Source organism: Bufo bufo, chromosome 3, assembly GCF_905171765.1.
Source record: "Bufo bufo chromosome 3, aBufBuf1.1, whole genome shotgun sequence".
Taxonomy (NCBI): domain Eukaryota; kingdom Metazoa; phylum Chordata; class Amphibia; order Anura; family Bufonidae; genus Bufo; species Bufo bufo.
The window spans coordinates 405,433,365-405,459,506 of NC_053391.1; the positions used below are offsets into that span (position 1 = coordinate 405,433,365).

At 45.0% G+C, this 26,142-nt stretch overlaps 1 protein-coding gene across 2 annotated transcripts in view; it reads right to left on the reverse strand.

Annotated features, from left to right (window-relative positions):
• Positions 1–7,260: 7,260 nt before the first annotated feature.
• The window catches only part of RFC2 (replication factor C subunit 2), a 29,696-nt gene continuing 10,814 nt past the window's right edge, over positions 7,261–26,142 (reverse strand). The window contains exons 3-11 of one of the 2 annotated variants that reach the window (XM_040424828.1): positions 17,338–17,379; positions 17,146–17,252; positions 15,677–15,778; positions 14,514–14,614; positions 14,258–14,415; positions 12,462–12,527; positions 12,129–12,209; positions 10,716–10,829; positions 7,261–7,575 (exon numbers count right to left, since the gene is read on the reverse strand). In XM_040424828.1, coding sequence (XP_040280762.1) covers positions 7,465–7,575; positions 10,716–10,829; positions 12,129–12,209; positions 12,462–12,527; positions 14,258–14,415; positions 14,514–14,614; positions 15,677–15,778; positions 17,146–17,252; positions 17,338–17,379 — 882 coding nt within the window. In that variant the 3' untranslated portion in view covers positions 7,261–7,464. Of the gene's footprint in view, positions 7,576–10,715; positions 10,830–12,128; positions 12,210–12,461; positions 12,528–14,257; positions 14,416–14,513; positions 14,615–15,676; positions 15,856–15,939; positions 16,223–17,145; positions 17,253–17,337; positions 17,380–26,142 lie in introns of those variants that run through there. The other variant, XM_040424829.1, reaches the window with a different exon arrangement.

Below are 26,142 nucleotides of genomic sequence, written 5' to 3' on the forward strand. Positions count from 1 at the left end.
CAAATGCTGATTAGCGATACGCTAAACAGCGAATAAAAGTGACTGCGGTGCGGTGGGCGCTAACTGACGCTAACTACCTAACCAAGGGGCCTAAACTATCCCGAAAACCTAACAGCCAATACTAGTGGAAAAAAAAAGTGTCAGTTTACACTGATCACTTTTTGTCTTTCACTAAGTGATTGACAGGGGGCGATCAAGGGGTTAATTTGGATGATGGGGGTGATGGATGGTGATCAGGAGCTAAGGGCAGTGTTTGGTGTGTACTCACAGTGATGTCTGCTTCTCTGCTGGATCCAACCGACGAAAAGGACCAGCAGAGGAGCAGAGAAGCCATATAACAGATCATATTTATTAATATGATCTGTTATCTGGCTTGTGATTCGATTTTTTAAAAATCAGCAACCTGCCAGCGACGATCATTGGCTGGCAGGTTGCTGATGCAATAGTCCTTTAACTTTTGCCGGCCCGCGATGCGCATGCGCGGGCCGGCTGTGACCGAAATCTCGCGTCTCGCGAGAGGACGCGCCGGCGCGTCCAGGAGGAATTAAACAACCACCTCCAGGACGCGTCTGTGCGTACAGCGGTCCGGAGGTGGTTAAGAAGGGTAGAGATCAAAGGGTTGGAGAACCCCTTTCTCTCTAACAGGAACCTCGCAAGTTCCAGGCAGTTAAGTGGAGATTTCTCAAGCCCGGATGAAATACTGGGCCCAGGGCCGGCGCCACCCATAAGCAGAGTAGGCAACCGCGTAGAGCGCACTCTGGCTGGGGGCGCCGGCCGCCGCCTGCGCCCCGCCCCCTACTTGTCATCCATCTGACATCATCTCCTTCTGTTCCTGTACTTGCCGGCAGGATGCGCTCCGATGAGTGCGAGCATGAGTTTGTTCACTTCGGGCAGAGAGAGCGGCACGCAGCTGACACACAGCTACGAGACCCTGGTGTAATTAAATCTCATTTAGGCTTTCTTTCAGAAAAGTTTCTCCTGGGATTCGAACTCACGACCTTTCACATCAGAGGCAAGACATTTACCCTCACAGCTATGAAAGCTGTATTACCAGTTGCTTAAAAAAAATAAATAAATAAATAAGACTTCTACTGTAGGTAACTTTGATACAGTGTACTGGGGCAGCTGTCATGTGTATGGATGTACACTAAGTATCAAAGTTATCTACAGTAGAAGTCTTATATTTTTTAAGTAACTGTCTATACAGCTCTCATAGCTGTGAGGGTAAATGCCTTGCCTCTGATGTGAAAGGTTGTGAGTTTGAATCCCAGGAGAAACTTTTCTGAAAGTGTTTTTTTTTTTTTTTTTAATACCGTACTGTTACTTTACTGCCATGGGGGGGGGGGGGGGGGGCTATTGGTGCCATGACACTGGCACATGGAGGGGGGAGGAGAGAGGCTCTTGATACTGGCACATTAGGGGGCAGGGGGAGAGGATGGCACTATGATATTAGCACATGGGGGGGCAAGAAATGGACATAAATCATGAGGGGCAGAAATGTGAAATGATGGGGGGGCAAAATGTACATTTGCTTCTGTTGACAAAAATCCTTGCACCAGCCCCGACTTCAGGCGCGCAATCCCGCGAGACCAGTGACCTCCAGAGGTGGGTCTCGCGGGATCACGCGCCAAAGACACATGATCTTGGCAAGAGCCAAGGCAATGTGGACCTGGAGCACAGCGAGGAGCAGAACCTGGTGAGCACCCCTGGCAACCTGCACTAGGGTGTCAGAGGCTGCAGGACAGTGACTGGCAGCAGGGTGTACAGGGGTCAGGGCACACCTGCTGCTTGACTAGGGGCCATAGATTCTGACTGGCACAGGGTGCCCAGCAGTGGCACATGGAGCCTAATAGGTGGCACAAACTGTCTAAAGGGCTATGAATGGTACAGGGTGCAGGACAGTGCCAGACTGGCAGAGGGCACAAGGCAGCATACTGTTTTATGTTGCCCTGGTGGCACAGGATTTCAGACAGTGGCTGAATGGTGCCTGGCAGTGAATAGGTGGCACTGCTCGTGTTTGGTGTGCCAACCTGCTGAACAGCGCAGAATGATTGGCATCACTGGGATGGTACTAGGTGGCAGACAATGGCTGGATATTATATATACACACATGACCATAGTCAGACTGGCACAGGGTACACGACCATAGACTGGCACAGGGTACACGACCATAGTTAAATGTTGCATGCAATAGGTGGCTGAAAAAGGGGTGTGGTCAATGGACGGAGTCAAGGGGGTGGCAAATTTAGCTTTTGCCTAGGGTGGCAAAAATCCTTGCACCATCCCTGCCTGGCTCAACAGGCCCCGGATCTCTGGAAGGACCCATGGCTCCGATATTGACATGATCCGGAGCCACGTGAACCAAGATCTCCTTGGCCAAAAGGGGGCAATGAGAATGATCCCTCGTGTGTTATGAAAGATCAGGGAAGACAGAGCACGGGTCAAAGGAAGAGGAAATGCATAGGCCAGGTGAAAGTTCCATCTCTGTACTAGAGCGTCGATCCCATCTCTTCATCCGAATCAGATGACCATTGTTCCTGTGCCGATTCCCTGCGCTTTGTTCTAGGGTCTTTCTCCCCTCCCCTTTCTTGGATAATAGTGTAGAATTGACCTCGGATCTAACTAAATGTTGCAGACATTTATAAAAAGATGGTGACTCTTCTGCCACCGTTTTGTCAATGCATGGTTGGCATATTTTCTTCTCCCAGTCAGAAGATAGACCCACTTTACATATAGCACACTCTTTATAGATACCACTTTCCTAGGCTTAATCTGCAAGACCTTAATACAAGTGTATAAGCATATAAAATCCAAGCTAAAAGCCCAGGCACTCACCCCTCAAAAGGTACCGATGTAGGAGGGACCGCAGACTCCTCAGTGAGCTTGTCTTCCTCCAAGATACAGCAGCTGGACGCCCGGGAACCCTCTCCTTCGGTTTTGGACGCCAGCCTTGTAACACAGTGCGCCTTTAAACCGGCGCATCCCGATGGCATCACGGCCGGCGCGCCGATCACGTGACCGGAAACACAGGACTTACTCTGCACTTTGCCGGAAGCTTCTCCTCCTCCCCCTGCACACATCACCCCCTCCGGGGATTCGCTGTGCCTCTGCCTGTCCCTTAGCAGGGTGCTGCTCCTGATACAGAAAACCATACTGAATTGGGAGGAGTGTCCACCCTTTTATTCTGTAGGTTTCCTGTCTGTGGGGGCGGATCCTCTCTCTCGTGGTGCTGTCAGGGAAAATAGTGTTATGCCTCATGTACAGTCGTGGCCAAAAGTTTTGAGAATTACATAAATATTAGAAATTGGAAAAGTTGCTGCTTAAGTTTTTATAATAGTAATTTGCATATACTCCAGAATGTTATGAAGAGTGATCAGATGAATTGCATAGTCCTTCTTTGCCATGAAAATTAACTTAATCCCAAAAAAAGCTTTCCACTGCATTTCATTGCTGTCATTTAAGGACCTGCTGAGATCATTTCAGTAATCGTCTTGTTAACTCAGGTGAGAATGTTGACGAGCACAAGGCTGGAGATCATTATGTCAAGCTGATTGGGTTAAAATGGCAGACTTGACATGTTAAAAGGAGGGTGATGCTTGAAATCATTGTTCTTCCATTGTTAACCATGGTGACCTGCAAAGAAACGCGTGCAGCCATAATTGCGTTGCATAAAAATGGCTTCACAGGCAAAGATATTGTGGCTACCAAGATTGCACCTCAATTAACAATTTATAGGATCATCAAGAACTTCAAGGAAAGAGGTTCAATTCTTGTTAAGAAGGCTTCAGGGCGTCCAAGAAAGTCCAGCAAGCGCCAGGATCGCCTCCTAAAGAAGATTCAGCTGCGGGATCGGAGTGCCACCAGTGCAGAGCTTGCTCAGAAATGGCAGCAGGCAGGTGTGAGCGCATCTGCACGCACAGTGAGGCGAAGACTTTTGGAAGATGGCCTGGTGTCAAGAAGGCCAGCAAAGAAGCCACTTCTCTCCCAAAAAAACATCAGGGACAGATTGATCTTCTGCAGAAAGTATGGTGAATGGATTGCTGAGGACTGGGGCAAAGTCATATTCTCCGATGAAGCTTCTTTCCGATTGTTTGGGGCATCTGGAAAAAGGCTTGTCCGGAGAAGAAAAGGTGAGCGCTACCATCAGTCCTGTGTCATGCCAACAGTAAAGCATCCTGAGACCATTCATGTGTGGGGTTGCTTCTCATCCAAGGGAGTGGGCTCACTCACAATTTTGCCCAAAAACACAGCCATGAATAAAGAATGGTACCAAAACACCCTCCAACAGCAACTTCTTCCAACAATAGTTTGGTGAAGAACAATGCATTTTCCAGCACGATGGAGCACCAGGCCATAAGGCAAAAGTAATAACTAAGTGGCTCGGGGACCAAAACGTTGACATTTTGGGTCCATGGCCTGGAAACACCCCAGATCTTAATCCCATTGAGAACTTGGTCAACTTGTGGTCAATACAAAAACCCACTAATTCTGACAAACTCCAAGAAGTGATTATGAAAGAATGGGTTGCTATCAGTCAGGAATTGGCCCAGAAGTTGATTGAGAGCATGCCCAGTCGAATTGCAGAGGTCCTGAAAAAGAAGGGCCAACACTGCAAATACTGACTCTTTGCATAAATGTCATGTAATTGTCGATAAAAGCCTTTGAAACGTATGAAGTGCGTGTAATTATATTTCACTACATCACAGAAACAAAGATCTAAAAGCAGTATAGCAGCAAACTTTGTGAAAACTAATATTTGTCATTCTCAAAACTTTTGGCCACGACTGTACACACTGTACTATTTGATTAATGCAAAGTTTATTAAAAGGTTAGGTATGCTTAAAAGCTTCCATTACATACAAATTTGGTTTAGCATTTCTTTGCCATTAATAAAATCCGGTAAAAGCACATACATTTCTTTTGTGTTAAATGCTTTTTAGTTCATGCATTTTTTTTTACATGATTTTTCTGACAAGCAGCAGTTCCTGCCTTGGTGGACACAAGCTGTTCACATTATACATGGTCAGCCATTCATTTGAATGGCCACTATTTAATACTGGCTGAACAAGAGAATGTGTCATTACAAGTAGTAAATGACCTATTGCTTAAAAGTTTTTATGTTAGAAAATTTAGATGGTTATTTTTAAATTTTCCATGTCAATATTTATATTTAATAGAAATCCTAAAATCCTGCAGTTTTCGCTCTGCGTACTAAGCACCACTTCTTATTCTGTACATGGTAAGGTGTGTCTTTTTGCTGATGACACAAAGATTTGTAACAGGGTTGATGTTCCTGGAGGGATACACCAAATGGAAAAGGATTTAGGAAAACTAGAGGAATGGTCAAAAATCTGGCAACTAAAATTTAAATGTTGTTAATGTGCAAGATAATGCACCTGGGGCGTAAAAACCCAAGAGCAGAATACAAAATCAGTGATACAGTCCTAACCTCAGTATCTGAGGAAAGGGATTTAGGGGGGTCATTATTTCAGAAGACTTAAAAGGTAGGCAGACAATGTCATAGAGCAGCAGGAAATGCTAGCAGAATGCTTGGGTGTATAGGGAGAGGAATTACCAGTAGAAAGAGGGAGGTGCTCATGCCGCTCTACAAAGAACTAGTGAGACCTCATTTGGAGTATTGTGCTCAGTACTGGAGACCATATCTCCAGAAGGATATTGATACTTTGGAGAGAGTTCAGAGAAGAGCTACTAAACTAGTACATGGATTGCCGGATAAAACTTACCAGGAAAGATTAAAGGACCTTAACATGTATAGCTTGGAAGAAAGACGAGACATAAGGGATATGATAGAAACTTTTAAATATATAAAAGGGAATCAACAAGGTGAAAGAGGAAAGAATATTTAAAAGAAGAAAAACTGCTACAAGAGGACATAGTTTTAAATTAGAGGGGCAAAGGTTTAAAAGTAATATCAGGAAGTATTACTTTACTGAGAGAGTAGTGGATGCATGGAATAGCCTTCCTGCAGAAGTGGCAGCTGCAAATACAGTGGAGGAGTTTAAGCATGCATGGGATAGGCATAAGGCCATCCTTCATATAAGATAGGGCCAGGGGCTATCCATAGTATTCAGTATATTGGGCAGACTAGATGGGCCAAATGGTTCTTATCTGCCGACACACATTCTATGTACACAACATCTTAAGAATCATTTCATTATCACAGGCAGGATCACAATGAGAGATAATCAACTGTATACAGATCACACAGGACCAAGCATTTACAAGTGACTGTCACAGCGTATCTACTCATTCCTTGTATGACTAGATGAGCGAATTTCATATTTTGAAATTCATTCACGCTAAGATTGGTGGTAAAAGCAGAATTGCGTTATGGATTCTGTTACCATGGACCATAACAATTCTATGACTGAATGCATAACGGAATGCTTTTAACGAAGCGTGAATGAATTTCATAACATGAAATTCGCTCATCTCTAAGGCCTCTTTCACACGTGTGACGGATTAGGTCGGGATGCGTTCGGGAAAACTCGCACCACTTTTCAATCAAGTTCAGTCAGTTTTGTCTGCGATTGCGTTCATTTTTCCCCGCGCAGTTGCAATGCATTTTGATGCAGTGTTCAGCGGTGATCTACTGCCAGGTTCCTTTCAGCCCTGGCCACAGCATGTTTGCTGGTTTCCGGCAGCATTTCCTTAAGGGCCGGTGCGCGACACTTCCTGTGTTTTATGGGTTGGATCATGTGACCTCGCCAACCAATCCTAGCCCTCCTGCACATCTATAAGTTGCTCAACCCCCTTTCCCAGATGCCTCAGTGTCAAAGTCCTTGTGTCCTGCAAAGGTTCCTGATATCCACTTGTGTTCCTGGACTCTGCTACCTGTTTGATCCCTGCCTGCTTGATTTTGACTGTCCTGTTGCCTACCCGGATTGCCTGACCTGTCCCTGTGCCGCCTGCCCTGACATATTGCCTGTCTGACTTCGCCTCTGCCTCATTCTTCGGTCCTGCACTGTTGCTCCTGGTAACGACAGCCTGCTGACAACGCCTGTACCTCTGGTACCTTTCTCAGGTACCGCCTGGACCAGCTACCACGTGTGCCTATCCTCCTCAAGAGGTAGCGACCTGGCGTTCTTCTTTAGGAAAGTCTATCCCCACCATCAGGGGTACTGTGAAGATCGAGGGGTTCACTTAGACAACACCTTTAGACAACACCCTTAGAGGAGGTAGAACACGTGGCACAGTGGGTTCACACCCACTGGTTCGTGACACTTGTCTGATTAAAAAAAAAAAAAAGTTTGACTGGTCCATGTTAAATGGAACAATACCATAACATTTCAAAAACACATTCTCTAAAAGAAAACATACCAAATATAAAAATTAGAAATATGAAAATATTTTTGGAGATGTACACTATACAGCAATGAAGTATATATAAAATGCAATATGTATCGATCAACGGCTATATAACAACAGCACTGAAAAACAGAACTATGAGCTTGTGGGCATTGCAGTCTTCTGACATAGCCGTGCAAGAAGTCCAGCCATCTGTAGTAGAGAATTCACACCCTCTGCAACTTTCATGTGTGTGTAACCAATTTCCTGAAACATACAGATATGGGTCAGTATTTTGACAAACAATGCAACTTTAAGGCGAATTTATCACTGCCAGCTCAAGTGTTAAATACATGTCTAAACATTCAGACACTAATTGTCATTCATAGGGTAAGGTATTTTAATTTTCATAAATGCCTAACAGTTAAAGGAGTTTTCCGGGTGTTTGATACTGATGTCAGACACCCAGGACCCCGGCCGATCAGCTATTTGAGAAGACACTGTTGCTCATGTGAGCGCCGCGGCCTTCTCTGTGCTAACCAAGCACAGTGTCGTACATTGTATAGCGGCTGTGCTTGGCATCACACTTAGCCTCATTCACTTCAAATCCTGGAAAATCCCTTTAAAGGGAATCTGGCACCAGGTTTAGGCTGTCATAACTGAATATCAAGGTTTCAACAGCATGTGCTTAATGTTATTAACATTACTTCATGAAATGTGTCAATCACACATACAGGAGTATGTCTATTTTAAAGTGCCATTAATTCCATGGCGCTGTACAACCAGACAGGGTTATACAAATACAATAAACAAACTATTAACATACTGGTACAGAGGGGTACAGGATCCTGCCCACAAGAGGTTACAATCTCTATACATGCAATCACTGGACGAGGTGAGCTGGAAACTACTGACAAAGTGCTCATGTGTGGAGTGACTACCTTTCTATTAACAGAAAATGTAGACCATCGGTCATCGTTTACTCTAAATGCTGTAAATTAATAAAAAGGTTGTATAACTTCATATACACTCTAAGGAAAAAAAAAAAAAAAAACATACCAAGGTGCTGTTGAAATGAAACTGTGTGTGAATGTGATATTACAATATTACAGTGAAAATATATGTTTATTTGGGAAAACTGTACAGCTGAAAGGAAACTCTACGGTTGGGCAAGGAGGCATACAGGTTCCATTTGGTATCACGCGAAACCTTTACCCTCACTGACATCCGAGCTGGTCCCATAAATGCTCGATTGGTGATGAATCTGGCCAATGAGCAGGAAGTGTTGCAATTTGGAGGAGAAATTTATGGAAAACCCTTGCTGATTGTGGGTGAACATTATCCTGCTAAAAACTGCCAGTTGGAAGCCCAGCCATGAGAAGCAACACATGGGGCTGCAGGATGTCCTGCACATGACACTGAGCTGTTAGTGTACCTTGTATCACTACTAAGGGACTGACTGTCATATGTGATGGCTCCCCAGATTATCACACCAGCAGTTGGGTCAGTGTGTCGTTTCATAGAAAAAGCAAGATTAAAGCGTTCATGACAAAAACCTCCATACTGGAACCCATTATTGGTCGGAACCCATCATTGGTCGGTTCTCAAACAGAACCTGCATTTGTCACTAAAGAGAATATGGTTACAGTGCGTAGCAGTCCATATATTTTTTTTTGTTAACACCACCACTACAAATGAAGGCGACTGTGGGATGGTTGTCAATGCCAGAAATGTTGTGGGCACCGGTGGCTGGCAGTCAATGCAAGAATTTAAAGGGCACTGTGACACTAAATTTCCTTCTGCCAAGCGCCTGGAAATGATCGAAGCAGAGAAATGGGTGTGGAATGAAGGTCTGCAAAGAAAAGGGTGTTAGTCAGCACCTCCCAATGCGCAGGTGCACGCTGCCATGGCTGAAAATAGAGGGAAAATAAGACAATGCAACAGCACCCTGCCAACCAGATAAAGTACAATAATGCCATAGTCACAAAAAAAATTACAGTGTTAATGCTATGCTTATTTATAAAGGGAGATGCTTGGCAAATACATTTTGTACAAAACCATTTGAGCCGTCTGCTGAACGTCAAGGCGATCTCTGCTACAGGTACCTGCATCCCTTGTAAGTAATGGAGGCTATTTTGGCCCCAAAAATGGTATAAATCAGAGTGGACCCAGGATGCATGTGGATCCAACACTTCCTGAATTTTATGGCGGCCATTATGGCGCATAACAGGTATTTAGTGTTAGGACTCGTCTTACAGAGATCGCCTTGACGTTCGGCAGACGGGCTCAAATGGTTTTGTACAAAATGTATTTGCCAAGCATCTCACTTTATAAATAAGCGCAGCATTAGAACTATAATATTTTTTGTGACTATGGCATTATTGTACTTTATCTGGTTGGCAGGGTGCTGTTGCATTGTCTTATTTTCCCTCTGTTTTCAGCCATGGCAGCGTGCAGGGTGCTGTTGCATTGTCTTTTTTTCCTCTGTGGAATGAAGGTGCCACCTGTGTCTGGATGGTGGAAAACGGTAGGACCTGCTTGTGCTAGTCAGCAAATCAAACAATGTCTAGTAGTCCGTGATCTTTCACCAAGAGGTACACTGCCTAAAAGTAGCCAATGAGAGACATTCTATAGGGCAGTACGGGAAAGACCTCTTGATTTACATACCTGCCCGAAACATAACTGCTTGCCGAGTTCTGCAGCAGTCCAACATTTCTAGGTGCCTTTTTTTTGTCAATGAGTAGCATTCTTTTAGTAGACGATATGTGGACAGTTCCATTCAGATTTGATTGATGCTATATGATGGGCTAATTTTGCAGGAAGTCTATTAACCTAATATTCTGTATGTGTATCTGAGTATAGGTCCTACTCCTAACGCATTGGATGCTAATTGCAAAATGAGCTGGTGCTGTTAAATGGATTGTAAGGATGTGAAAGATTGGCAAAAATTTCTCTCAGGTGTTACAGAAGTCCCATGAACACACCGTAGAAACAACTTTCTGATGTATACGCCAAAAATATTTCTGCATGTGTAAATATGCCCTAGATTCTTAATGGCTAACCTCCGGCACTCCAGCTGTGGTAAAATTACAACTCCCAAGATGCCCCCTTACTTGGTTGAACCTCATAGAAATGAATGAAGCATGCTGGGAGTGGTAGTTTCACCACTGCTGGAGTGCCAGAAGCTAGCCATCACTGCCCTAGATATATGCATCACCTGACCACTAGACATGTTATAATCTCTGGTCACAAGCACAAACCACGGACCGTGAAAGTCTGCAGACATGCTGTGGGCCCACAATGGGGCATTACAAGCTCAAAATTATGGCATGCTACTTGTAAATATGTATATATCACCTTTATTAAATACAAATATACTTGTATAAATCCAGTAGAAGGTGGAATACCTTAATAAACTCCAGCTTGAGATACTCTGGCATCTGGAAAGTCTTACACACTCTGAAGATATTGCCTATAATATCTTCTGGGGAGTACCCAAGTTTCCATAGATGAGCTACAATCTGTAAATAGATAAAATACAAAATTGCTGGAGTGGGTAAATCCATATAGTTTCCTGTATATTGAGCAGTAAGTAGAGAGTGGAGGGGACCAGAGCAGCATCAAAACAAGATGGGGCTCACTGAGGTAATTGTTCTTTTCCCCCTGGAAAACCCCTTTAAGGTAATGTACAAACAGTATGACATTGGAGGAACCCAGACCTGCTGTAAATACACCTCGAAACATTTGCTAAGAACAGTTTTGCGTAAATTACTAAAATGAACAGATTCAGGGACATCTGTGTGGACAAAGCTTCAATCTAAGTAACAGCTGGATGTAGTGTGCGGCAGCCCCCGTACTCAGGAGTGTTACAGGGCTTCTGCACATTAGTTCCTATGGAGATCATGGCTGGGCTCCATAGAAAGCAGTGCAATTCTAAATGGACTCCATTGCTTGTTATAGTTCACCTACGGAAACTATACAAAAGTGATTTAATTTTAATTTTTTATTTTTTTTATCTATTCACCCCCCCTTACCCAAAATTAATAAAAGTACATAAATTTAAAACTTAAACATCATGGGTATCGCTGCATGCAAAGCCACCTGCACTATTAAAATATTTATCCCAAACAGCGGAACGGAAAAGAAAGCTAAAATAGCTGATTAGCTGTTTTTTTTTGCTTCACCTCCCAAAAAAAAAAAAAAAAAAAAAAAAATTGTGATTGCGTATTGGGGTGTGACTATCACAATTTATATATTTTTTTGCTTCACCTCCCACAAAAAATAAAAAATAAAATAAAAAAGAAATTGTGATAGTCTTACCCCAATACACAGATTGCCCTGCAAAAAAATGAGCCTCACACAGCTCCTTAAAAAAAATAAGTTATGGGGGTAAGAATATAGTGATGTAAAGATTTAATTTTTTTCAAAAGTTCAAATTTATATATATTTTTTTCAGTATTAAAACACAAGAAAAACTATAAATGTGGTTTTGTTGTAATCGTAAAGCAAAATGAAAGTAACAGGTCAGCTTTACCACGTTATAAAAACAAAACCTATAAAACCGTAGCCAAATAGTTGTTTTTTTTCACATAATTCCACCCCATTTGTTTTTTTTTTCCCCCTGCTTCCCGCTACAGTGTAAACAACTGTAATTGGGGCCATTAGAAAGTACCAAAAAAATAAACCCTCATACGGCTATGTGAATTGAAAAAATTACGGCTTGTGGAAGGTTGGGAGTAAAAAAAACAAATGGAAAGATGCCCAGTCACTAAAAGATTACTTACAGTTCGCTTTGCAATAAAAATGATTAAATATAAAACCTTGTATGCCTCATCTATGTTGGCGTTCACGCAGTGCTGCAACATTTCTTTCACCATTAATGGATGTGGTTCATCGCAAACCTGAATGATATGAAATAATTAGGTTAGTTTGTAGAAATTTTAGATTAGGGTCCAAATAGTTATAACTAAAACATGGTGCAAAATAAATGACTAAAACCCTGGAAGTCGTTGTCTTCTTAGTTCAGCAAACCCCTGTTACAATAAGGAACTCTGACATTCCTGCAGCACACCAATAACTCACAAATAGAAGACTAAGGTATATAGCCGGGATCTTCATATCAGAATCCATAAACAAATTCATAAGAAACTTGCCTTAAATACATTTGTACTGTTTACAACTCCAAATCCTGTGTGTGTGGACTGCACGTTGTTTAAGGCCTGGAAGAGTGAAAAGAAAAAATGACTGTATACATGTACAAAGGTTTATCCATAATGGATGAAAGGCACCGCAAAATATGTTCCAAATTGATAAAATAAATCACATTTGACATTTCAGATTAACCAGCCTATATCACTTTAACTAAGGTCTTAAGAAAAACAAGTAAAAAGCATGGCTTTTTTGCTCAGAGCAGTTCCCATTTGCCCAACATTCAGTTGCATTATATATAGATTTTGTGGTGCTGGCACCATCCGGATGTACCCTAGCACTCAAGTTCTGCATCCACTCAGAGTGGCAAGATTATACTATTAAGCACTTATTTATCCAGCTAACACTTTTGCCCGTGCTTTGCTCAGGCTTTGAGAATGATACTGGTTATACAGCCGTTAATATTTATGATCTATCACAAGGATAGATCATCAATATCAGATTGGCGGGGGTCAGTCACTCCCGCTGATCAGCTGTTTAAAGGGGAGGCAGCACTCCATGTGACCGTCACTACTTCAATACACTGCACTTCGTCTTGGAAGTGCAGTGTAATACAAGTACTTATTCCATTCAAGTGAATGGAGTGAGTGCTTGTAATTACACTACGCCGCTCCAAAAGGAGACAAGACATAGTGTAATGACCAGGAGGCAGCGCTCGCATGGAGCACCGCCTTCTGGTAAGGATAGATCAATATCTAATTGGTGGGGGGCGATCAGATACTGATGATCTATTCTGACGATTGGTCATCAATATTAATGGCCAGACAACCCCTTTAACAGCTCAGCCAAAGAGGAGCTTGGGCGGCAGAGTGAGAGCTACTTTAACCCCTCAGGATCACTAGTATATTTTAGGATCACTAGCAGCTATAGATATGGTCCTGGTCTGACAATACATGCTTTAAAACATCATCTACTTCAGGAGTTATAGCTGTTAGAAATTGGGTTGGGAATGATAGCAGCTGAAAGTGAAAGCAGGTTTCAGCCTCTCATAGAAATGAATGGGGAGCACACCACAGTGATATGCCATCAAAGTCTAAGATAACACAACCCCTTTAAGCAGTGATACCCAGAATCCCGTGCTTGGTCACTTTCCTGCAGTTTTCATGAAATCATCTTTTTAGTAGCTGCAGCAAGAGCCGAAACAGGAGTCCTCTCAGTGCTGTGCACAGTGCAATCCTTGATATTCATCTGCGGCCACTGATTGACAGCTTTCCTCCTATGCAGCTTTCCTCCTATGCAGTTGTCAGGAGTAGGAGGGCAGGGTTAGGGTCCATTTCAGACGTCCGTAGTGCATTGCGGAAGCGCAATACACCCAGCCGGCACCCCCATAGAACTGCCTATTCTTGACCGCAATTGTGGACAAGAATAGGATATGTTCTATTTTTTTCCGGAGCCGCGGACCAGAAGATCGGCGGCGTGCTCCAGAAATGAGGATAGCACATAGTGTGCTCGCCGCATCCATTCCGTCCCCATAGAGAATGAATGGGTCCGCACCTGTTCCGCAATTTGCGGAACGGATGCGGACGTGTGAATGGAGCCTTAGCCTGTGGTTCATAAACAGGATGACTCTAAACTGCTGCAGCTAATAAAGTGTGATTTTCTGAAAAGTACAAAAAGTGACCCAACGCTATAATTCAAGTCTGTCACTATCCTGCTCTCAGATGGGGCTGTATAAACCAGGTGACTTCTAATAAAGCACAACTCCAACAGCAAAAATTATGTGTCATTCGGCTTATAGTACCTGTCTCATGTCTCCTTGTGCAGTAAATACAATGGCCTCAAGGCCATCATCTGTACACTGAACATTCTCCTTTTCCACCACGGTCATCAACCTAGCAAGAACTTGAGCGTCAGTCAATTTTGTGTAGCGGAGAACAGCACAGCGAGACTGGATAGGCTCTGGAGAGAGAAAGAAAAATTATAACAGATCAATAAACCAGATTAAATGCAGACATTAGATGCAGTCCCAAAGTGTGGAAAACAAGTCTTAAAAATACCTATAATTTTATCAGAGGCATTGCAAGCCAGAGCAAAGCGTGTTGTCTTGGAGTAGATTTCCATTGTTCTTCTCAAAGCTTGCTGTGCTCCATCTGTCATGCTATGTCAAAATCACAAAGACAGAACTAAGTGTGATGTGTAACAAATACAGTCAGACATTGTGAATGAGAATAACAATAAAAGCTACATTTTGTGGGGCTACACGGCAATCTTGGCCACAACATCCATGGTGTGAATGAAGATCGCACTTTCACTATGCTACAATGCGGCATAAAGTGAATGGAGTCATGTTGTGACGCACTGGTCGCAGCAACAATACAGTCACAAGGGGTTGGATTTCTTACAAATGTAGAATTGTGGAAATCCTCCAAGCTTGTTTGGTGAAAATAAACACGGAAACTTCCTGAAGACTTGGAGTGCCGCAGTTTCTGCTATTCTTTTGATACTGGGGAGTCCGGCAGGCAGGCACCGCCACCAAATGGCCCCCCTGAGATGTCTCAGTAAGTAGTGCTGTCTTACCCTTTAATCCTCACGTCGCAACACAATTCTGTTCACTATGCTGTGATGTAGCAATTTTCAGTCACACAACAGCTATCATGGCCAAGACCTATGTGCAGCTTTATACCTTGTATAACACTAAACCAAAACTAGATTTCAACAGGAATGTTATTTTGAGTGAAAATCGTAAATGCCCATGATGGCTTCTTGTATACCCCATCTCAGAAAAGCACTTACAGATGTGTGACGTCCTAGAACATCTTTCCAGAAGCTACATGTGCGTGCATGTATGAATGACTTATTATGCCAGGAGTGGAAGGAACAGAAACTAGCGTTCCAACCAAAAAACACATTTTTCAAAAATTTGAAACTTGTTCAATGAGAATAAAGGAGGTACAGGCAAATGATACATGCACATGAAAAACTAGAAAACAGTTCAGATTTAAACGGACGTTTCTCTGATGCCTTTCTGAGAAATGGGATGTTAAAAACGGTCCCATTCACACCTCATGTGAATATAGTAAAGGAGCCAGTACAGACTCTGCACTGGGGTCAGATGTGTGCATAAGTCCTAAATAAATCGGATGGTGATTATTGTACACATATTGTATATTGCCAGCTATATATTTTTGAAAAAGAAAAAAAACAAACAAAAAGCAGGCACCTGTCAGCTTCATCCAGTATGATAATCTTGTGGCGACCTTTTGGAAGCGTAACCTTCTGCTGTGCGAACATTTTAATTTTGTTTCTCACCACATCAATCCCTCTGAAGGAAAAAGCATTAAGATAAGCATATGCACAACCGACAGCCCGCATGCTGCCCCCAGAGCAAAGGTTTGCAGCCCTCGTCCTACTGGACAGAAACAGAGCCGATCTTGCGAGGTGCTGCGTTTCTGCCCGCAGCGCCGCACGACAGAGCATTACAGCTCCTGCCCCTCCTCTGCAGTGAAGGAAATCACTGATTTATGAATAGGAGGCAGGAAGGAAATGTTGCCACTTTTCCTGTAAAAATGACTTAACAAGTTCCTGCAGCATGCCCCCTGAAGCAGAAGATTCATACTTGCCTGCTGCATGCTGTCCTGGCCCCCTCTGCCTCCATCTTCCGGTTCATGCACTATTACACCTGTCAGTGCATGGTCATGGCCACATACACCGCTCCAGTCAATGACAGGCTTCAGCAGTGACACGCTGCTTGTGGCTAAATCACCGCTGAAGCCAGTGATTGGCTGGAGGGAGGGCTATGCAGGGAGCAGGTAAGTATAATTCTTCTGTTTCAGGGACCATGCTGCAAGAACTTGTTAAATACATTTTTACTGGGAAATCCCTTTAAGCCCCCATTACACTGCGAGATATTCAGGTCAATTACTGGGAACAAGTGTTCATATGAGCTCTCATTCATGATAACTGGCCGGTATAATCGTGCTGCACATCTCTGTGTAATCACGGATGTGCTACTGATAATCAGTATAACTAAATGAAGGATGAATAACTGCGATAGCGATCATTCCCCCCAGTCACTTTACATTGGTCTGTGTAATAGGCTGATGCAAATGAGCGCCAAACATTTTATTAAAATTTTTTGCTGCCCCTTGAATTAGAGCGATGTGACAATGTGTCCCCCAGACCAAAAAAAAAGGTTGTGCACCCCTGCTCTAGACAATGCCTTCCAAGTAACATCAGAAACTGTTCAAGAGGTTTTTCTAGGCCAGGGATCAGCAACCTTCGGCACTCCAGCTGTTGTGAAACTACAACTCCCAGCATGCTGCTTTCACTTCTATGGGAGTTCAGAGAACAGCCAAGCATCATGTGCATGATGGGAGATGTAGTTTCACAACAGCTGGAGTGCCGAAGGTTGCTGATCCCTGTTCTAGGCTATAGATTGGCAGAGTTCGAGGTGAGGCACCAAAACTCATACAGAACAGAGCCAGAAGCAGACAGCGCCGTTCTCTGTGTAGTGGCCGTGCCGAGTTACTGCAGCTCAGCGCCCATTCACTTGAAGACAGAGACTCTAAGAGGACAGTCACCATTACATGTTCTAAATCAGATGAATCCCTCATTGTTTTTTTTAATGAATTGCGTACATAAGGGTCTTGATCCGGAGGTATGTAGAGACTGATCAGATATTTAACTTACCGATCATTTGAAGCATTGAGCTCCAGAACGGCATCTTTAAGTGCTGGACCCAAAAGTGCACGGGCTAAACACAAAATACTTGTTGTTTTACCAGTTCCTGGAGGACCCTATACGTGGAATAAAAAGTGGATTAATTCACCAAGCAAAACATTTGTCTCACTTTAAACTGGGACTGAAAACGTGGCTACTTACAGCGATGATGATATTTGGAACATTTCCCTCTCTTGCAAACACCTAGCAAATGAGATGGCATATCAGAGTAGTTCTAAAAAAGTTCTCTACTAGTACTGTAGGTCACAAACAGAAAATATCAGTGTGATTTACAGGGCTCCAGATGGCGACTAAAACGGTCGCCAATGCACCTTAAAATTTGCAGATGGCGACAAGACTTTTTAGTCTTGTCGCCATTTGCGACTGTACCGCCGCGATCCTGCGCAGCCCAAGTTCTCTTCAGTAGCACAGCACAGTGGAGAAGGAAGGAGTCCCTCCCTCTCCACTGTCACGCGGCCGCCACTACCACCAATGGGGAGATAGCAGGGAGGAGGAGGGGAGGAGCCGTCCACTGCGCCAATGAATGTAAAACATAAGTATAAGCAGCGGTATCACAGACACGGCCTCAATGAGAGGGCATGCGATCCGCGGCAATTAACCCCTCATTCAGGTGCCACAGATCGCATGCCCTGTTATTGAGGCCGGGTCTGTGATACCGCTGCAGACAATTGTATAAAGGAGTTAAAGAGGACCTTTCGTGGGTTCAAAGAATATGAACTTAGTAGCAGGCTGCATAGAGCGGCGCCCAGGGATCTAAGTGCACTTACTATTATTCCTGGGCGCCGCTCCGTTCGTCCGCTGTGGCTCCCGGTATTTTCAACATTCAGAGCAAGGAGGAGGAGACGCCAGTGTCTCTCCTTCTCCCTGACAGCAGCGCTGTCCAATCACAGCGCAGAGCTCAGAGCCAGGGAGGAAAAAAAAAACTCCCTGGCTCTGGGCAGTCAGCGCTATAACCATGTTATAAGGGAAAATAATACAATCTACAGAACACCGATCCCAAGCCCGAACTTCTGTGAAGAAGGTACCAAACATGTGCGATTTTTCTCACACGAGTGCAAAATGCATTACAATGTTTTGCACTCGCGCGGAAAAATCGCGGGTGTTCCCGCAACGCACCTGCACATTTTCCCGCAACGCCCGTGTGAAAGAGGCCTAAGGGAAAAAATGGTTATTAAGTAAAAAGTAAAAAAAAAAAAAAAAAAAAACACACACCAAAATACTAAAAGTTTAAATGGCCCCCTTCCCAGTTTTACGTATAAAATTTACAAACAATAAAAAATAAACATATTACATATCGCCACGTCCCAAAAAGTGTGAGCTATTAAAATATTAAAAAATATTCCCGTAAAAAATATTCCCGCTCGGTGAAGGCCGTAACAGAATAAAAAAAAAAAAAAACACCTTGTCCCCCAGAAGATGTCCCTGGATGTGAGAGGCATGTGGTGCTGCTGTTTTTTCCTATATGTAGTGCTGGCTCACTACCATCACTTGCGTCTCATCTTCTCAAAGTCCAATTTGGCTCCTAAAATTTTTAGTTTAGGAGCCAATGGCTCCTAGTCATTTTTTTTTTGTCTGGAGCACTGATTTAGATAATTTTGAACCCCTTACGGACCCTGCCACCTCCAAAAGTGATATAAAACTACCTGCATTACCTTATAGCGGCCCCAGTCTGTTATTGATTATGTGTGCGAGCCAGAAATTCCATACTTGAGAAAAACGCTTTTTTAATCTCCATAAAAGCTCAGTTTCCTGTGAGCTTGAAGTCAAGGAGGCAGCGGCCTCCTTGCTTCAAATCAAGGAAAGCCCGCCTCTTACCTGTCCCCTCTTGACTGTCTTTTACATATTTTCTATTCCTTGGGATCGCGCAAGTCTGGCGCCTGCGCGGTGCGCCCACTGTTAACTGCACGATCCCGTCTCTGGCTCCCTGCAGTCAGTCTGGCATAATTTTCTCACTGCGCAGGCTAGATTCGGCGTGGTATATTCACAGAGGTGATCACTGGCTTCAGTTCTCCTGCAGCCAGCCAGTGATCACGCTCGCGCTGTGAAAAAATTATGCCCGGCTGACTGCGGGAGCCCGAGACGGGATCATGTAGTCACAAGGGGTGCACCGCACGGGCGCCAGACTTGAACAATCCCAAGGAATCGAAAATATGTAAATTACAGTCAAGAGGGGACAGGTAAGAGGAGGGCTTTGCCCGATTTGAAGCAAGGAGGCCGCTGCCCTCTTGACTTCAAGCTCTTAAAAAAAACATTTTTCTCAAGTATGGATTATCAAATTTCTGGCTCACATACATGCTCAATAACATACTGGGGCTGCTATAAAGGTAATGCTGACAGTTTTATATCACTTTTGGAGGCGACAGGTTCCCTTTAAAGGACCAGGCCATTTTTTGCAAATCTGACCAGTGTCACTTTATGTGGTGATAACTTTAAAACGATTTTACTTATCCAAGCCATTCTGAGACTGTTTTCTCATCACATATTGTACTTCATAACTGGTAAATTTGAGTCTAAATATTTTATTATTTTTATTCAAAAAAATATAAAAATACCAAATTCACCCAAAATTTGAAAAAATTTGCAATTTTTAACATTTTTTATTTCTCTGCTTTAGGCCTCCTGCACACGACAGTATTTGTTCACGGTCCGCAAAACGGGGTTCCGTTAGTCCGTGACCGTTTTTTCGTCCGTGGGTCTTCCTTGATTTTTGGAGGATCCACGGACATGAAAAAAAAGTCGTTTTGGTGTCCGCCTGGCCGTGCGGAGCCAAACAGATCCGTCCTGACTTACAATGCAAGTCAATGGGGGCGGATCCGTTTGACGTTGACACAATATGGTGCAATTGCAAACGGATCCGTCCCCCATTGACTTTCAATGTAAAGTCAGGAGTTAATATACCATAGGATCTGAGTTTTCTCCAATCCGATGGTATATTTTAACTTGAAGCGTCCCCATCACCATGGGAACGCCTCTATGTTAGAATATACCATCGGATTTGAGTTACATCGTGAAACTCAGATCCGACAGTATATTCTAACACAGAGGCGTTCCCATAGTGATGGGGACGCTTCTAGTTAGAATATACTACAAACTGTGTACATGACTGCCCCCTGCTGCCTGGCAGCACCCGATCTCTTACAGAGGGCTGTGATCAGCACAATTAACCCTTCAGGTGCCGAACCTGAAGGGGTTAATTGTGCGTATCATAGCCCCCTGTAAGAGATCAGGGGCTGCCAGGCAGCAGACCCCCCTCCCTCCCCAGTTTGAATATCATTGGTGGCCAGTGTGCGCCCCCCCCCCCCCCCCCATTGTAATATCATTGGTGGCCAGTGTGCGCCCCCCCCCCCCCCCGCTATTGTAATATAATTGGTGGCCAGTGTGCCCCCCCCCCCCCCCCCCGCTATTGTAATATCATTGGTGGCCAGTGTGCGGCCTCCCCTCTCCCCCCCCTGTCCGATCATTGGTGGCAGCGGAGATTCCGATCAGAGTCCCAGTTTAATCGCTCCTGGGCTCCGATCGGTAACCATGGCAACCAAGACGCTACTGCAGGCCTGGTTGCCATGGTTACTTAGCAATATTACAATATTAGAAGCATCATACTTACCTGCTGGCTGCTGCGCTGTCTGTGTCCGGCCGGGAGCTCCTCCTACTGGTAAGTGACAGATCATTAAGCAATGCGCCGCACAGACCTGTCACTTACCAGTAGGAGGAGCTCCCGGCCGTACACAGACAGCGCAGCAGCAAGCAGGTAAGTATGATGCTTCTAATATTGTAATATTGCTAAGTAACCATGGCAACCAGGCCTGCAGTAGCATCCTGGTTGCCATGGTTACCGATCGGAGCCCCAGAGCGATTAAACTGGGACTCCGATCGGAATCTCCGCTGCCACCAATGATGGGGTGTGTGGGGGAGGCCGCACACTGGCCACCAATGATATTACAATAGAGGGAGGGGGGGTGGCCGCACACTGGCCACCAATGATATTACAATAAAGGGAGGGGGGACGCCGCACACTGGCCACCAATGATATTCAAACTGGGGAGGGAGGGGGGTCTGCCCCCTGCTGCCTGGCAGCCCCTGATCTCTTATAGGGGGCTATGATATGCACAATTAACCCCTTCAGGTGCGGCACCTGAAGGGTTAATTGTGCTGATCACAGCCCCCTGTAAAAGATCGGGTGCTGCCAGGCAGCAGTCATGTACACAGTTCGTAGTATATTCTAACTAGAAGCGTCCCCATCACTATGGGAACGCCTCTGTGTTAGAAAATACTGTCGGATATGAGTTTTCATGAAGTGAAAACTCATCTCTGAAAAAGCTTTTATGCAGACGGATCTTCGGATCCGTCTGTATGAAAGTAACCTACGGCCACGGACGCCAATCTTGTGTGCATCCGTGTTCTTTCACGGACCCATTGACTTGAATGGGTCTGTGAACCGTTGTCCGTCCAAACAAATAGGACAGGTCCTATTTTTTGGACGGACAGGAAACACGGATCACGGATGCGGCTGCAAAACGGTGCATTTTCCGATTTTTCCACGGACCCATTGAAAGTCAATGGGTCCGCGAAAAAAAAAAAAAAAAAACGGAAAACGGCACAACGGCCACGGATGCACACAACGGTCGTGTGCATGAGGCCTAACTGATATAAATAACTGACCAAATAACTGAAGGGTGAACTCAGCCTAAGAGCTCATGCACACGACAGTTTGTATTTTGCGGTCCGCTAAAAATACAGATGACATCCGTGTGCATTCCGTATTTTGCGGAACGGAAGAGCTGGCACCTAATAGAACAGACCTATCCTTGTCCGTAATGCGGACAATAATAGGACATGTTCTAGCTTTTTGCACACAGAGTAACTTCAGTTTTTTTTTTGCGGACCCATTAAAGTGAATGGTTCCGCAAAACAGAACGGACACGGAAAGAAAATACGTTTGCATGAGCCCTATAATAGGCATCGGGGCTTGCCCCCTATGAAAGACTATAAGATCCTGCCCCCAGGCAGGCTGTCAATGTATTAAGCCTCATGCAGACGTCCGTGGAACACGGTCCGCGAGATACCGGACTGGCATTGTAGGAGCGCACGGCGTCCTTGGTTGCTAGGACGCCGTGCCGCAGTACAGTAATACACTTGTATGATCTATACGAGTATTACTGTACAGCACCGTCCGGTATCTCACGGACAGTGTTCCACAGATGTCTGCATGAAGCTTTACACTGACAGTCAATGCATTGTAATTCACTACGTATTGTAATGCATTGTAGAAGGGATCAGATCCCCAAAAGTTGAAGTCCCATAATTAAGTCATATAAAATAGTAAAGAATAGGCAAAAATAGACATATTAGGCATCGCCGTGTCCATAATGTCTGGCTCTATAAAAATACTACATAATCTACCCTGTCAGGTGAATGGCGTAAAAAAAATAAAAACTGTGCCAAAACAGCCATTTTTGGTGACCTTGTCTCACAAAAAGTGTAATACAGAGCAATCAAAAAGTCATATAATATACCCTAAATTGGTACCAATCAAACCGTTACCTCATCCTGCAAAAAACAAGCCCCGACATAAGACAATCGCCCTTAGAATATGGAAACTCAAAAACAAGCTTTTTTTTATGCTTTTATAGTGTGAAACATGGCAAGAAAATTTTTTTTTTAATAATAATAATATAGACATTAGGTATTGCCTTCGAAGGCCAGACGAAGTGCAAGTATGCATGAAACGGCCACCGCCTAGATGTTCAAGTCCACGTATACCCGCTTGAAGCAATAAAGTGAGGGGAATTTTTTCTTCCAGGGTGAGTGCCATGATATGATCTACTAGTAAATAGTAATGGGATCCCCAATTTAGCAATTAAAGGAAACCCTAATGATCGGCTACATCTACGTAATATTTGGGCAGGATTCCCCAACGCTATCCGTTTGCATTAGATGTCTAATTTGGTTTGTGTCTGCACTTTATTTTGCACCTGTTTTCATGATGTCCAGCAAGTGCGATACTGCCATGATTGTGATGAGGCTTCAAACACGAGAATAATAGATGTCACATTGCACATGTATGTCCCTCGCAGATTCTGTGGTGTATCTGTCACTGATTTCACTCTCAATTGACATCCTGTAGATTTTAAAATTAACATCACAGGGCTATTTACAAGCAAAATTTTTGTAAACTCCCTTACTTCGCTATTAATATACACTTCTCAAAAAAATAAAGGGAACACTTAAACAACACAATGTAACTCCAAGTCAATCACACTTCTGTGAAATCAAACTGTCCACTTAGGAAGCAACACTGAGTGACAATCAATTTCACATGCTGTTGTGCAAATAGGATAGACAACAGGTGGAAATTATAGGCAATTAGCAAGACACCCCCAATAAAGGAGTGGTTCTGCAGGTGGTGACCACAGACCACTTCTCAGTTCCTATGCTTCCTGGCTGATGTTTTGGTCACTTTTGAATGCTGGCGGTGCTTTCACTCTAGTGGTAGCATGAGACGGAGTCTACAACCCACACAAGTGGCTCAGGTAGTGCAGCTTATCCAGGATGGCACATCAATGCGAGCTGTGGCAAGAAGGTTTGCTGTGTCTGTCAGCGTAGTGTCCAGAACATGGAGGCGCTACCAGGAGACAGGCCAGTACATCAGGAGATGTGGAGGAGGCCGTAGGAGGGCAACAACCCAGCAGCAGGACCGCTACCCTCCGCCTTTGTGCAAGGAGGAGCACTGCCAGAGCCCTGCAAAATGACCTCTAGCAGGCCACAAATGTGCATGTGTCTGCTCAAACGGTCAAACAGACTCCATGAGGGTGATATGAGGGCCCGACGTCCACAGTTGGGGGTTGTGCTTACAGCCCAACACCGTGCAGGACGTTTGGCATTTGCCAGAGAACACCAAGATTGGCAAATTTGCCACTGGCGCCCTGTGCTCTTCACAGATGAAAGCAGGTTCACACTGAGCACATGTGACAGACGTGACAGAGTCTTGAGACGCCGTGGAGAACGTTCTGCTGCCTGCAGCATACTCCAGCATGACCGGTTTGCCATTGGGTCAGTAATGGTGTGGGGTGGCATTTCTTTGGAGGGCCGCACAGCCCTCCATGTGCTCGCCAGAGGTAGCCTGACTGCCATTAGGTACCGAGATGAGATCCTCAGACCCCTTGTGAGACCATATGCTGGTGCGGTTGGCCCTGGGTTCCTCCTAATGCAAGACAATGCTAGACCTCATGTGGCTGGAGTGTGTCAGCAGTTCCTGCAAGACGAAGGCATTGATGCTATGGACTGGCCTGCCCGTTCCCCAGACCTGAATCCAATTGAGCACATTTGGGACATCATGTCTCGCTCTATCCACCAACGTCACGTTGCACCACAGACTGTCCAGGAGTTGGCAAATGCTTTTAGTCCAGGTCTGGGAGGAGATCCCTCAGGAGACCGTCCGCCACCTCATCAGGAGCATGGACAGGCGTTGTACTACTACTGAGCCTCATTTTGACTTGTTTTAAGGACATTACATCAAAGTTGGATCAGCCTGTAGTGTGTTTTTCCACTTTAATTTTGACTGTGACTCCAAATCCAGACCTCCATGGGTTGAAAAAGGAGACTTTTGTATAACTTACTAGTAAAGTCTCTTTCTCGCTCTTCCTTGGGGGACACAGGAAACCATGGGTATAGCTCTGCTCCCTAGGAGGCGTGACACTAAGTGAAAGCTGTAAGCCCCTCCTCCATCAGCTATACCCTCAGCCTGGAGAGAGAGACTGCCAGTTGCGTGTCCAAGTAGTGAAAGATAACCACCAACCGGAAAAAAAAAAGAACTGTCAAGCCCCAACGGGGGCAACCAAGCCGGAACCACAACTGTAAACCCAAATGAAGGGCGGGTGCTGTGTCCCCCAAGGAAGAGCGAGAAAGAGACTTTACTGGTAAGTTATACAAAAGTCTCCTTTTCTCGCCCATTTTCCTTGGGGGACACAGGAAACCATGGGACGTTCCAGAGCAGTCCCAGAAGGGAGGGACCAGAACAACCAGACCAACACCCAGAGGCATCAATCAATTGCCGCCTGCAACACCAGACGGCCTAAAGCAGCGTCAGCCGACGCATGAGTATGCACCCTGTAGAATTTGGTGAAGGTGTGCAAGGAGGACCAAGTGGCCGCCTTGCAAATCTGCTCCGTGGAAGCCCGATTCCTCTGAGCCCAGGAAGCCCCGACCGCTCTAGTGGAGTGAGCGGTAACACCAAGGGGCGGAACCTTGCCCTTGGCGAGATAAGCCTCAGTAACAGCCATCTTGACAAAACGGGCGATAGCAACTTTAGACGCCCTCATCCCTCTGCGCGACCCCTCCGGAACCACAAAGAGCGAGTCAGTACGCCTGAAAGAGCTGGTTACCTCCAGATAAACCTTCAGCGCCCTGACAACGTCCAGGCGATGAAGCTTCCTCTCCCGGGGGTGGGAAGGGGAAGGACACAAGGAGGGGAGAACGATGTCCTCGTTCAGATGAAAGGTGGAGACCACCTTAGGAAGGAAGGAAGGGACCGGATGAAGAACCACCTTGTCCTGGTGGAACACTAGGAAAGGTTCCAGACAGGGGAGTGCAGCCAATTCGGACACCCTTCGAAGAGAGGTGACGGCTACAAGGAAAATAACCTTGCAGGACAGAAGCCGCAAGGAAACAGTCCGCAGAGGCTCGAAAGGAGAAGCCTGGAGCGCTGAGAGAACCAGGTTCAGGTCCCAGGGCGGTACCGGAGGGCGGTACGGAGGAACCGCGTGAGCCACGCCCTGAAGGAAAGTCTTGACAGGACCAAGGGGGGCCAGTGGGCGCTGAAACAAAATGGACAGCGCAGACACCTGACCCTTCAAAGAACTAAGACCCAGACCCTGGGCAAGGCCACCCTGAAGGAAAGACAAAACGGTGGGGAGAGAAAAGCGGAGCGGAGGAAACCCCAGATCGGCA